General features: G+C 33.1%; 1 protein-coding gene and 1 long non-coding RNA gene across 3 annotated transcripts in view; one reads left to right on the top strand and one right to left on the bottom strand.

The window, feature by feature from the left end:
* LOC135841164 (uncharacterized) overlaps positions 1–13,660 on the top strand; it is a 264,305-nt gene that overhangs the window by 171,678 nt on the left and 78,967 nt on the right. The gene's annotated exons all lie outside the window — the stretch shown is intronic.
* On the bottom strand, positions 4,889–12,247 carry LOC135841138 (metabotropic glutamate receptor 1-like). Its single transcript, XM_065357955.1, has 16 exons — positions 11,530–12,247; positions 11,239–11,347; positions 10,852–11,128; positions 10,637–10,740; positions 10,396–10,541; positions 10,087–10,316; positions 9,880–10,013; positions 9,709–9,794; positions 7,736–7,958; positions 7,538–7,664; positions 7,035–7,429; positions 6,634–6,942; positions 6,345–6,544; positions 6,089–6,216; positions 5,162–5,244; positions 4,889–5,069 (listed from the first exon to the last, which is right to left on the bottom strand). The coding sequence occupies exons 1-16, from the start codon at positions 11,763–11,765 to the stop codon at positions 5,007–5,009; spliced, it is 2,850 nt and encodes a 949-aa protein (XP_065214027.1). The 5' UTR covers positions 11,766–12,247; the 3' UTR covers positions 4,889–5,006.

Raw genomic sequence — 13,660 nt, 5'->3', positions numbered from 1 at the left:
GGTCTGGATTTCTTCCAAGAGAGGGGGTGGGTAACTTTTTTAAAGAGCCAAACGGAAATGTTTTCGTGGAAAACCATTCTTTGAAGAAATTTTGATAGTTTCTCATGTAATTTTTTTTATTTTGTTCAAACGTGAAGATTTCACAGACAGACCAATAAATGGAGAATATTTTCATAGTTTTTTTTTTCATTTTCGTCTTTGGAAGCTCTCTTATCATTATTTCTGTAATTTTCAATCAGAAGGTTAAAATTTTCGGATGGCTTTTTCATAAATTCAATAGGTAGCTTCAAGAGGTAGGTAAAAGGAAAAAATTCCAAAAAAATTTTCAAGTGCAAAAACATATTTTTCCCTTTTTTAAATCAAAATTTTAATATTATTTTTCTTCTATTCCCCCTCTTTCTTTGAGAATTTTCAAGCTTTTTTTTCAATTTTGACATTGATATGTTTTTTGCATCAGGGGTATTTTTTAAATTTCCGTCACGCCGATTTGCTTTACTCTGACTTTTGAAAACTTGAAAAAAAATTCAGTCGATTTTTTGATGTTATGCCAGGTTTTTAAAGTATTGTAAGAAAATCAGACGACTTTTAGAGACGCTGACTGTTGGATACTTTTTTTTTTGTGAGTTTCTTTAACAAGTAAAAAATCTAAAGAAATTCTGCATTTTGAAAAAAATTGGTAAAATTTCGATTCGACAAACTTTTTTACTACCTTTCGTCCCTCTTCAATAAATGAAAAATTTGAAAAAAATATTTTCCTAGAAGTTCTACTTATTTTAACTTGATTTTTCATGGTTGTCCTGCTAGTTAAACACCGTGCAGATAGTTCATTTCAATCTTCTTTGTGGAGCTCATTTGAAAACTGAAAATTCAAAAGTACGCAGTGTTAATCCAATTTGTAGGTCAGAAATGAGGCTGACCCCAACATTTCTGCGTTTTATGTCAATTTAAAATAGTAAATAGTAAATATTAGGGGTTTTTCTTTTGGTAAAAGAGTCTGAATTTGAATTTTTAAGAGCTCATCAAAAATCAAAAAATTTTATTCAACTCCTGAAACTTGAGCTCGGAGGTAAAGTTCATTTTTGGATGCCTACTTTTTAAAATTTTTTTACCATATTTTTTCGAGATTTTGATACCTTTATTGTCGAGATTTTTTTTTAGTGAAGAAGTCTAAATTTAAATTTTGAGAAGTTTGCCAAAAATCATAAAAATTAATTCAACTCCTGAAATTTGGGTGCAGAGGTAGAGACTATTTTTAGATGCTTACTTTTTTGATTAAAAAAAAAAAATTTTGGCTGTTGATACTTCTCTTCTAAAGATGAAGTTTTAAAAAACTTGTCGAATTGTTAGAATTGAACGATCAATTCCAACGCTTAATTTCAAATCTGGGGCAAGAACCAATTCATCATTTGTGACCGATGATCGGCTGTGTTCTTTTGAAGTAGATGGGAAAGAGGAGCGGGGGGGGTAACAGACTGAATTTTTGTAAAATTGGTTCTTAAAAAAACACATTATACGTATTATCTTAAAAATTTAGATTATTTTTTTTTTCTTGAACATTCTTATATTTGCCTATGATTTTTCTACATAAATATTAAAATTATCGTTTTTTATCACCATTACCTATCCGTATTTGTGTGAAAAGCTGCTATTTTAAAATTCAGCAATGACAGCCAGGTGCGTAAAAATCGCATCTCACGACCTAATGCGTGGTACTTACGACGAACAAACCGGTTCATATGCGTTTTATGGCATCTTGGTGGCCTATACTGACCTAATCAAGGAGACAGTTTAAAACTGTTCCAAGTTTTCCTCGCATATACGATCGTTTATTTAAAACGTGTACGTCTATGCGAACAGAATCTCAACATACGTAATCGACTACTGAATCCATATGCATCAATTTTAAAATGAATCTCATTGAATGCGAAGAATAATGCGTTCTTTGCGATTACCACCTGAGTATTTTTAAACGTTAAATCGATAAAGCAACGATAATCGTGCGACCTTTAAAACGTTGGCAGATCATTCTAGAAATGATTAAAAACCTATGCGTATCCATTTCACGGGTACATGGCGATTTTTTTTTATCTCTCTGTCATTCGCACTGCATAGATTTAGATACCTATTTATACAGTATGGGTATGGGGGGTACATTATACGATGTGTATTTACTTACCTACACAGCAGCCAAGTATGATAAATCGTTAATCGGATATTAAGGTATCGATTAAGGCGGCACGAAACGGCGATCGGGTCGGACGAGGGCACGACGTTACCTATTTAGTATTTTTATAATGATAAATTCATTTATTAATTTTCACGCGCGAAAAGAGTTTTAATTAATAATTAATCGTTTCGGTTTATCGGTTCGGGCTCGCTTGGTCGTCGTCGTCGTCGCGAATAAAACAACCCATATCTGTACCTATAACCCTCACATACCGCGACGAAAAGTGCAAAAAACTATATCTTGATAGAAAGGGGGAAAAATGGGGAAAAAGTTCTATCCATTCCAGGTTTAATGAACCTAATTTGTGTGGAGGTATTTTAAAAAACCATCCGATCGTTTTAATGAGTATTCAATGAGAAATAATTAACGATTAGTCGATTAGGTAATGTTTATTATGGTTCACGGTCAATTTAATAAGCGAGCTTATAGATGATAGCAAGGTTCTTCATCGTGTGTGAAATGAAACCGATATGCTTATACGCAATTTATTCAGATCTATTCCTTAACACGTACTTGCATCTCTGAAGTGAAGTCAGGTGTCTCGTAGAAGGAGAGGAAGGGCGTCAATTGGAGCAGAGGGCGATACGACTAAAAAAATTAATTTATTTTTCAACTTGCTACCTCGAACTCTGGTTTTTTCAATTTTTCATATTTCCCCTCCCCCCCTTTTAATTAGGGTTTGGGAGAACTGAAAGGTCAGCTTGGCTCACTCCATGAGCATCTACGTCTTCTCGATTATTCTCAAATTTCAATATATTATGAGAAAACGTACTCGGTGAAATTCAGCGATATTTAAATCACAGAATTAACAGGTGGTGGTTTTTTTGGGAAAAGGGTGATATGCGATGTTTACAAATGTTTTCGTGATGTGCAGACTGCAGATGTTACAATATCGTTAAACGTGTTCAACGATTCCACCACGTTCGAATAGAGAAATGTGGCCGCGAAATTAGCTCTGGTACATACGAGTACAAAAAGACCGAGAATATAGTATCAAATCAAAAACTATTTATCGCTTCAAGTACGTTGAAATTGTGTAAACGATTTGTAAATTGGAGGAAAAATAAAACGACAACATACTACCGGATTTTTTCCCTCAATACAAACCGCACAGATTGGAAATGGTTGGCAATTTACATGTTTAAAATATGTAAGCGCAGACAAAATGAAAATGACGACTGTCGCGATACATTTGTTTAGTGAGGCGACATTGACGAAGAAATCCTAATTAAAATGCATTTAAAAAATGACAGGTGACGAGGTGTGAAAACCGTAATGTGTTTGAAATCGATCCGATGCTTAGTTCTATTGTTGCAACGTTTCACCCTTCATACCCTAACACACTGGTATAAGATGTTCGTGTACCCAAAAAACCAAACAATTAAACAGCCACCTGGTCGATTCGATGCGTAAAGTAGCATTTTTTTTTTCGTTTCTGTTTTTTTTTCTCTCCTTTAAATGCACCATATAGTATACCACTATTATCTACCTGTACATATCCTATGGAGCTATGTTGAACTGGATGTTTAACACAGACTTGTAGCTCGCTGAGCTCGCGTAACCGGTAGCTTAGCGTTAATTTGTGGTTTTAACGTACGATTATTTTTCTTTTCTTTTTTTTCTATTCGCCTTTCCCCGTTCGAACCGCGATCGACACGATGACGTGAACATATCGAAACAATTATCATCGTACGTGGTGGTATTGATTTGTTTGGGGAGGTCGAGTTCGAGGATTTTTACGCCAGTGAGGTGTAAACGAAGTGTAATAGGTTTGGTGTTTGCTATTCTTGGGTGTATTTTGTTTGGCTGACTGAGATTTGGTACCAGGTGGCATGAAAAATTTTGGATATTTTACCTCGCAATGGCTACCAAAATATCAGCAATTTTGCTATTTTTGGATGAATTTAAAATTAGTGAAAAAATATGGCAATTATTTATTTCAAAAAGTAGAAATTTATAGTTGATAAAATCATTAATTAAAAATTGAATATTGATTTGAGTACAGAATCAAATGTTGGTCAAAAGAAGTTCACGACTATAAAGAGCAGTCAAAGGGGCTCCCCCCATTTTCCTTCCTCTTGTATAATTTTACTTCGTAAACACGCAAGATACCAGAGTGAAAATCTCTGTTTTTAAAACTGTCAAAATTTAAAAAAATCAAATTTTTGACCGATGTTTTTGACATAGGTAACTTTTTAAGGTACACGAAAATGCTCCCTCGCAAAAAAGTCCCTTTCTGAAATGGAAGGCTCTATCGTGTTATAAAATTCCAATATACCTCAGAATTTTCATAAATTTTTGCTTCTAGCTCCTTCAATTTCAAGGATAGGCAATTACTCAAAATAACATTTTTTACTCGCCTTGAAAAGATTGACCAAACGTTACCTTCAAGTCATGAAAATTTCAAAATTTTGAAGAACTTGTAATTTTTTTCAAATATGTCCAATTGCCTACAGCTTCTTCAGTTTTAGAGATGGGCTATATGTATTGTGAGAAAGTTTTTTTTTGTTTGTCTGTAAAAATTATGTCAGGAACTGTGGTTTGTTCAATTTTTCATAAAACTTAACAACTTCATGATGATGGCTCATAATTACCGTTGTTTGATTTTTGATTATTCCAGAAATTGAACCAACATTTAGCTCCTTGTCTACAAAAAACTCGTTGTAAAATTTGAGAAAAAATCATGTTTTAACAACTACAAATGTTCACCAGTATACTTAGATAATTCTTGATTAGCTCCACGATTAAACTATATAGCTTCCATAAAATAACTCATCTTCTATTTGACTTTTTTCTGAATGCGATTCAGCTCAACTTGGCATTGTACTTTGCATTTTTCAATCTGTAAAAAGTTGAATTTCAAAAATTAGTTGATGATTTATCTATTGTGGTAATCATGATCGCTGATCACGAACAGCATTTCATCATACATACAATTTCTGAATACGCTTTTTTCAAAGTGTTTTCCATTTCATCTGGTTCTAAATCACCTTTTTTGATTTTTTCTTTCAATGTCCCTTCAAGCAAATAAAGACAGAATGTGATGAAATCAATAAAAAATGAAATTACTTACTTATCTATCATTGGCATGCAAGTTATTTGATATTCTGCACGATATTTCAATCAAAGACGACGCGAGGGGGCAGCTTGTCCCCCTCCCACCCACTCAGCAAAAATTGAGAAATTTTTAGGGAATAAGTGAAAAGTTGGAAAAATTCAAAAACTGACAATAAATCCAGACTTGAAAATTTCCTACGAATGTTATGGCAAAATGAAGATTTTATGATTGCTGGATTCATGATTCTTTTCAATTCGAATCGTTGATTTCTTTTCTCAACTTTAAGGCGTTCATTTGGAATTTCTGCCAGATGAAAAACAATTTCCTCCTACTTCTTGAATCAGAAATCTTCGAAAGCTTTCGTCCTCGATTCGTTCGGCTAAAATTATTACTATTTTTTTGGGCAATTTTTTCAAATTTTGAGTGCTGAAAATTTGACTCACTCATCTGCATAAAAAACTATGTTATTTTATTTCTGAATTTTCGAAAGCGTTTTGCTCTCACTTTGTTCGGCTAATTTGTTGTTTTAAGCACGTGTGAAATTTCTGGAAAGTTTTTATTCCAATTGGAATAGAAACTTAGGTATTGAATCCAAAAAAATCAACTTCATACACCAGAAATGATTTTTTTCAACCCTTTGATTAGAAAATTTCCAACACTTTTTTTTTTTGATAAATTACTCATCAAGTTTTTTTTATGATGCTTGGAATTTTTTAGATGATTCAGTCAAGAATTTTGTAGTTTCTGTCCCCACAGAAATAGCACTTCGCTACGTCCTGATTGCAGTTAATTATTATGCTCACCTAAGTTCAATTCTCTGCCTGGAATATTGTCCAGTTCTTTCATAACTTTGGTGATGGAATCTCGTACTTGCTCTTTTAATTCTTCAGCTGTGTTGTTGAGGCTTGGTTGTGGTCCCGAATTTTCGAGCCTGTGTAAAATTCAATTTTATTTTCTTCCACGTTTAAATCATTTGAGGAAAAATTACTCCTAGTCTGCTTATGAATTTTTGACTCCTAGTGAAAAATTTGTATTTTAGATAATAATGACAAGACTTACAAGAAAGACTGATTGGATGGTGCAGATGCATTGGGACGTGATTCATTTCCCATGTAACTGCGAATATTGGAGGAAACCGGTGAAAAGTAGACTCTAGTGTTTTTCTCAGGGGTCCACAGAATGATGTACAATTTTGGCGAAAACAAAAACACCAGAATCGTCAATGAATTAATCGAAGCACATAAGTTCATCGCCAATATCTGCGAAAAATTTGAAATGGAATTAAATTGATTGTTATCAAAATAATGGATTTGATTGTAAATTGAGCTGATTTTTATACTGGACAAACCTTTTTCTCAGTTGCAAAGTACACTAAGCTGAAAGCTATCGCTGTTATTACAGTAGCATACATGGCAAACCCAATACATTTAGTTTCGTTGAAATTTTCAGGTAGAGTTCGCGTTTTAAAAGCGTAATACGTGCAGAGCAAAATTAATATTGCTACAAATGCAAATATTTGGACAAAAAACGCTTCATCTAGGTAATACTGTCGCAGAATGAAGTCGTTTCCTTCGGCATTCGAATCTGGATAGTGTAATTTTACTGCAAACCAGCACACCAGTGTTTCTATTCCGATCAGTATTGAAGTTATTGTGATCTAGGTGAAAGTTGAAAAAGATGTATGGTGTCTAGATATATGAATTTAAATATTGATATATGTAGGTCTTAATGAAATGAGCAAGAGTTTACCTGAGCCTTCAATGATACGTATTTGGGGTTCACGTTGGCAAATTTATGCTTAGATGTGACCAATATACGAGCTATTCTGTTGGTTTTCACTAATAAAGCGGAATATATCATCGTGAAACCCATTGCTGGCAGAACTTTCATATCTGATGTTCCAAAACTCAAAGTCACCGTTGAAATGAAAAGTGTAATGTTGACCAAAATAATCCCAGCAAACATAACGTAACATAGTTCTCTGGTAGTGGACTTGACTGCTGGTGTGTCTTGATATTTAACAAATACACAAGATACGATCACAGTCAGTACAATGGAAATTAATGAGAACCCAATGGATATCAAATTCTGGTAATCTGTCCATTCGATTGGTAGGTGAAGAATATCAGCAATAGGTGTACACTCTGTGTAACAGATATTTTGCAAAATAAAAATTATTTCAGGGTAAAGACTACCTACATAATTAGTTTTTACAATAGGTGTGCTTCAACAGTGATTTTATATGAACTAACCAGTTCTGTTTTGATTTGCCACTGAACCGTCTTCACAGTTTATGCAGGAAGTGGCGTTACTGCTCAACTTCTCAAAATGATTACACTCAACACACTCCCAACAACATTGATTGTACTGATATATTATCTGTGAGAGAATTCCGAATAACTTTATTATTGTTGAATAAAAATTCGGTGTCATTGAAATTAAAAGTTTACCTTTGCGTGTCTTGCTGGGCACAATTTACTGCATATCTGCTTCGGAAAATCTTTTGAATATTGGGAAGCTGCGTCCATCATGGTTAGTTTGCCTCGTATTCGTAGCGAACTTTTTATTTCCCAGTCAAGATCATCATCTGTGTCACCGTATTTCATATATTCGCCGACTTTGACTAGACGACCAGATTCGTGTTTTTGTTCTTGAAATTTGTGTATATTGAATCTGAAGTTTACAGCAATAATGATTAGATATTTTCAGGTATGATCATTGAGATGGGTCGCAAAAATATGTTGAAGGATTCGGTTGGATTAAATTCAGTGGAGCCTTTCACTTTGATTGACTTTAAAGTTGATCAGAAATAAAAATAGCTCCGGAAGTGTTTCCGGAAGGAAGATTTCTCAAAGAGGGAGCACTTCCGAAAAAACATCGTATTTTTTTCGTTCTGGCTCGGCCTAGTCCCAAAAAATAGTAGGGTATGTGAGATTCTGCGTGGACATAAACTACTGCCACTAGAATCCAACACCACTTATAGGGTTCTACTGAGCGGTTAAACATTTGCAATTTGCTTATTTTTGGTAAATTCGTATTCTGGCAATTTTTCTTCTCAATTTTGCACCAATTAGGTATGCCAAAATATCGAAAAATAAGTATAATTCCTGAAACTGGTGAAATAATCTAGTAAACAGGGGTGTCAATTTTTTGGGCATTAGGTATGCAATTTAAAAAAATTGAGAAAAAATGGGTGTAAGGTCTCCTCGCAAGGGAGAGTTTTAAATCATTGATATGTTTTTTGCTCAAATTAACTCAATGTTTAGAATTCTAAATTTAAGAAAAATCTGAAAAAATATCGGAAAATCTTTTCTGAAAATTCCGTTTTTAAAAGTCTGACATAATGTCAGAAAGCCATAAGGTTTTTTTCAACGTTTTCAAAAGTCAATCTCACAACGAATTTGATTGCTTTTCTTCCGTTTTTAAAAGTCTGGCATAATGTCAGAAAGTAGACTGAATTTTTTTTTATCAAGCTTTCTAACGACAGCGGGATGCAATGTCAATAATTGTCAAAAATTTATTACAAGTTTTTGACATGGATCGTCACTCTGACTTTTGAAAACTTGAAAAGAATATTGTTCACTTTCTGACATTATTACAGACTTACGACCTTGAAAAGCTTGAAAAAAATCTATGAAAACGAAAAAAAAAACTTATGACTGTCTGACATCATGTTAAACGTTTGAATGCATGGAAAAAATGTTTTCGACTTTCTGACCTCGTGTCAGACTTTTAAAAACTCAAATTGTAGAACAAATTCAAGGAATTATCCATTATTGAATTGAACGAGAAACATATCCATGATTCAAAACTTTCCTTGAAGAGAAGAATTTTCACCCATTTTATATTCTTGAAATTGGCAATAATGGGTCAAAAAATGGGCACCATTACGTTTCTACCTTAAAAGCAGTCTTAGATTCTGAATGCAATGGCCTAGGTCGGCGCAGAATTTGAAGTAGGTATCTAAAGTCCAAAATCGTATTATTTTTGCAAGTTATGCAAAACCTTTGGAAAAGTGAAAAAAATCGAAAACTGTGTTCTTGCTTACGTCTAAATGAATGAATACCTACCATAAATGATCAATTATTACATCAAATAAAAAATTTTCATTATTTTATTTATTTATTTATTTATTTTTTCAATATTTCAACTTTTTTATTGAATCCCCCCTCTACAATTTTTCAAAAAAAGTCGAAGACGATTGGATGAGAGGAAGCGCAAAGGAGAATCTTGATTAATTGTAATTTGGTTCATAATAATGGTAATGAAATACTGTATAGTTGCATTTTCAACTGATATTGTCACTCAATCTTAGCCCTTCGCCCTCTCAAAAATAAGGAGCACATCCACCTGGTTTTTTTTTACTCGAATTCTGTTCTGAGAATCTCAACGGACATTTTGCTGAAAAAAAAAGTTTACGAACCTTTCTGCTTTTAGTAGACCTCTTAGTCTAGTAAAACTCACTTCTTCGTCGACTAATTTAAAATTGACTTGGCGAAGTTTCGATCCCTATTGGAATGTAATCAAATTAATCATAAATTAAAATTGATAAAAATAGGTATGTTAACTTGATTACCTTCATTAAAGTACTCACCGCAGAAACTCGGTTTCGTGTACCTTTTCTTTTATGTGCGTCGTCTAAAACAAAGGCCATGATGTATAGTGATTTGATGATATTAAACGACGTTTTGGAATTATTTTTGTAAGTGTCTCTATAAATAGCTTCAGCTGACAAAAAAAAAATTGGATCAATTCAAATATCACTTTCAAACGTTAATTTGAATGCACTCTAGTGATTTACTATCGGCTATTATTTCTTCGTTTCCAATTTCGGAATTGAATTGTGCTTTGAAGTATCGTTCCCTGAATTTTTCAAGAAAATGATGTCTTGTATTATTTCTTATTGACAAAGACGTGTAATAATGGTGGAATTTCTCATCTTGTTGTGGTGCTGGTGTGACGTAATACAGGTCTCCTACATTCGATGTCCATTCTACAGGTTCTTCGTCTGTCCAATATTCCTTAATGTATCTTTACCCGCGAATTCAGTGAACAAAATTATGAATAGCGACTTGGTAAACACGAAAAAATTGGAAACCCAAGTACCTACCCTGCGATAACTACGTATTTTTTGTTGTATTTTTCCAATTCTTCCTTCAGTCCCAAAATTTCATATTGATTGCAATAACAAATAATTACATCGACTGTATTATTCGGAGGTATAAAATCGATTTCGAGTCTGTATCTCTCGTTTGCCTAAATCACAAACCTGAGTAAGTGGTTTACTTTCGTACTATATATATGTATGGCTTATTGAGAAGAACTTCAGGTAGATAATGAAAACTCCTTACCTCGCACAAGGCGTCAGTTGAATGATCAATGCAAACTCCATCACTTCTAGCCAGTTCTTCAGCTCGTCTGATGAAAAAATTTTTCACATCGTTGTGTCCGCAAGCTGCAGTGTTCATAAGAATGATATGTGCAAACGTTTCAAAAAAAATTAACAACTTGTAACCTGATTCTAGAAGTCATGCTGTATAGCCTGTTGGAATAAGTAAGTACTCACGTGGTGGATCAAATATTGTGATGTATCTCCAATCGTAGTGTTTCAAAATTTCAAATATCACATCAGCTATAAAAATATGACCGGATGTTAACGTGATAAAAAATGAAGTTGAATCCTCTTTAATGTCGTTCACATCTATTATTTCCTTCGGTGGCCCTTCATAACTAATACGCGGGAAGTTGGGAAATAACTCGAAAACAGTTTCATATTTGAATCTTACCAAATCATTTGTATAAATGAGTCCAAATGTTGCATTGTCGTCGTATATTGACTTCACCTTGAACATTTGATTTTGATCATTAGTCATTTTTATTTTGAAAATCAAAGTAGGTATGTACTAGATACGATTTATAAGAGGTAGATATGTGATATGGTGGCTAGTGTTACCTGCAATTGTTCGACCAAGTTTGACAAATGTCTCATTGCTAGCATTGGACTGTTGCAATTTTCTATTACATCGACATTCAGAGTAATATTTCGTAGAAGTGTGTCGTCACTGAAATCAATAGGTAAAAATGAATTAAAGTTCGAATGTACCTACCTGTAATTAGCTACTTTTGTGTTGAGAAGGAGGAAGAGGTGGTGGAGGGATTTTTCGGATAAATTTCTCAACCATATAACTTGATTCTTATGTGAAGATGACTCAAAAATCATGAAAAACCGACTTATTTTACTTACTTTTCTATCAAATCCAATGCATAGTACAAAGCTTCTACGTTTTGTAACGTGTCGGGGTAAAATCTATCTGAACACTTGAATTCCGCTTTTTCTTCAGAAAGTGGTAGTATTACAGCTATTTTGATATTTAGTTTGCCATCTTGCTTTGATAGAAGTTCACCGTCACAAATAACGTTCTTCAGTGAAATCGATGACATGAAAAAAAGCACGAAATACGCGAAGTGACTTCGTTTCATTGTGATTTATACTTATTAGATTTCGATGTCTCTTCACTCACGAATTCGATTTGTTGAAATATATTGAAATTACAAGAATTGAAATCGTTCTAATTGAAATTTCGAAAATTATCACAAAAAAGTTTTCGAGATTGGCGAAATGAACTTAGATAGTTCCAAAAAATAACCGAATACCAATACTTGATTAATATAATAACGAATGCTGGATGTATTCTGAACATTTTGAAATTGTTGATATTCTTCTTGGTTTATCGCGTTTTATTTATATCCAAAATGATTCAATTTTAAATCTAGTCGATTAAAATTTCACGGTTGTGTAGAGATTAAGCGCGAAAAAAAAAATAACTGTGCATTATTCATTCAAATCGTATCACAAATTTACAGATAATTCGAACATTTCTGCTCTTGCAAGAGTCATCGCGTATTAAATACAAGCATATTATTATGATAGAAAACAAATTCAAACAGTTGGTACCTATAGACCTACTTATATTAAAATCATTATTAGGTATCAAATAGAGTGGGAATTACTAATAATATAACAAGATTAGATAATAAACGAGTGACCTTCATTTCACTCAACTTTTAAAAATTGGCTCTAAAATTGATACCTACAGCTTTTTCTGTCTCGGCTCGAATAGGTAGGTGTATGGTACACTATTTCAGCATTTTTTTTCGGACTCTAAAATTCCATTGTAAAATTTGAATGTATAACCTGGTTTTTGGACTTCCGAGCAAGGACGGGAACAAATTATTCCCATTTTTTGCGTCATACTCGTATTTGTGTCCAATTAATGTGCCGAACAAGATTACGAAGGTATTATTTAGCTTAATCAGAATCAGAAGCATTACAATCTCTAATCGATTTGATAAACGCGGCACTTAATGTATATTTGTTGTTGATTTTTTTTTCTATTTTAGAATAAAATTTCTTACATTATTATAAGTCCATACATATTTTCAACGGGAATGACTTTGCCAATGCCGAATTTTCGAAAAGATAAGTAGTATTAACAGGTCTGATCGGATATAATCAGATCTGGTCGCTTTTCTCTTGAAGACGTTTTTTTTTCTTCAGGGTATATCTTAACAGGTAGTGAAATTAGTGAAAAAGTAGTGATTTTAAAAATGGGTAGTGAAAGTAAAGAATTTTTGTTTAAAAGGTGATGAAAAAATGAAAAAATTCAAATGCGTTTCTTTTTCTTGATCTTCATTCTGTAGAAAAGAGCTCATTTGTCAACTTTTTTAGTGCTTGAATTACACATTTCCGAGAACTTTTGCTCTCGCTTCGCTCGGGCCATTTTCTCTTTTTCCACATTGAAAAATTATTGTTCAAATTCGAAAAATATCAAAGTTTGAATCAGAAAAATCAACTCTTCTCTGCACGAAGAAACTTTTTTTTTGCTTCTCAAAACCTGAATTTTTTAGAGTTTTTGGCCTCGCTTCGCTTGGGCTCGTTTTCTTTTTTTTCAATTTTGGATTTTTCGAAAAAAAATCATAATTTTGAATTTCAAAATTTCAAAGTAAATAATAAACTTCTTATGATCAACTCATCACACAAAAAACCATCGTTTTTGATGCCTCTCGAAATAATATGTACTTGAAATTTGGTTTGACACCCTGTCTTATAACGTATGTACTTAAATGCGTTCATTTCATAATTCTGATTGAAATGAAAAAATGTTCTGCTTTACAAATTTTCTTTCAATTTTTAATTTTTTTTTTAAATGTTCCTGTGAGAAATTTGACTTTGTTAATTTTTTTGGTGGGAGGGGATGGGAGGAGAGGGGTCGAGTGGATAGCTTTTTGAAAATTTATTTGACAAAGTAGTGATGTTTTCAACAAAAAAAATCCGTTAGATAGGTACCATGTTTTTTTTTTTCAAATCAAATCTT

The sequence above is a fragment of the Planococcus citri genome, chromosome 3 (genome assembly GCF_950023065.1).
Source record: "Planococcus citri chromosome 3, ihPlaCitr1.1, whole genome shotgun sequence".
In the NCBI taxonomy this organism is placed as follows: Eukaryota; Metazoa; Arthropoda; class Insecta; order Hemiptera; family Pseudococcidae; genus Planococcus; species Planococcus citri.
Note: the sequence above shows the minus strand (reverse complement) of the source record. Positions and strands in the feature narration are given on the sequence as shown.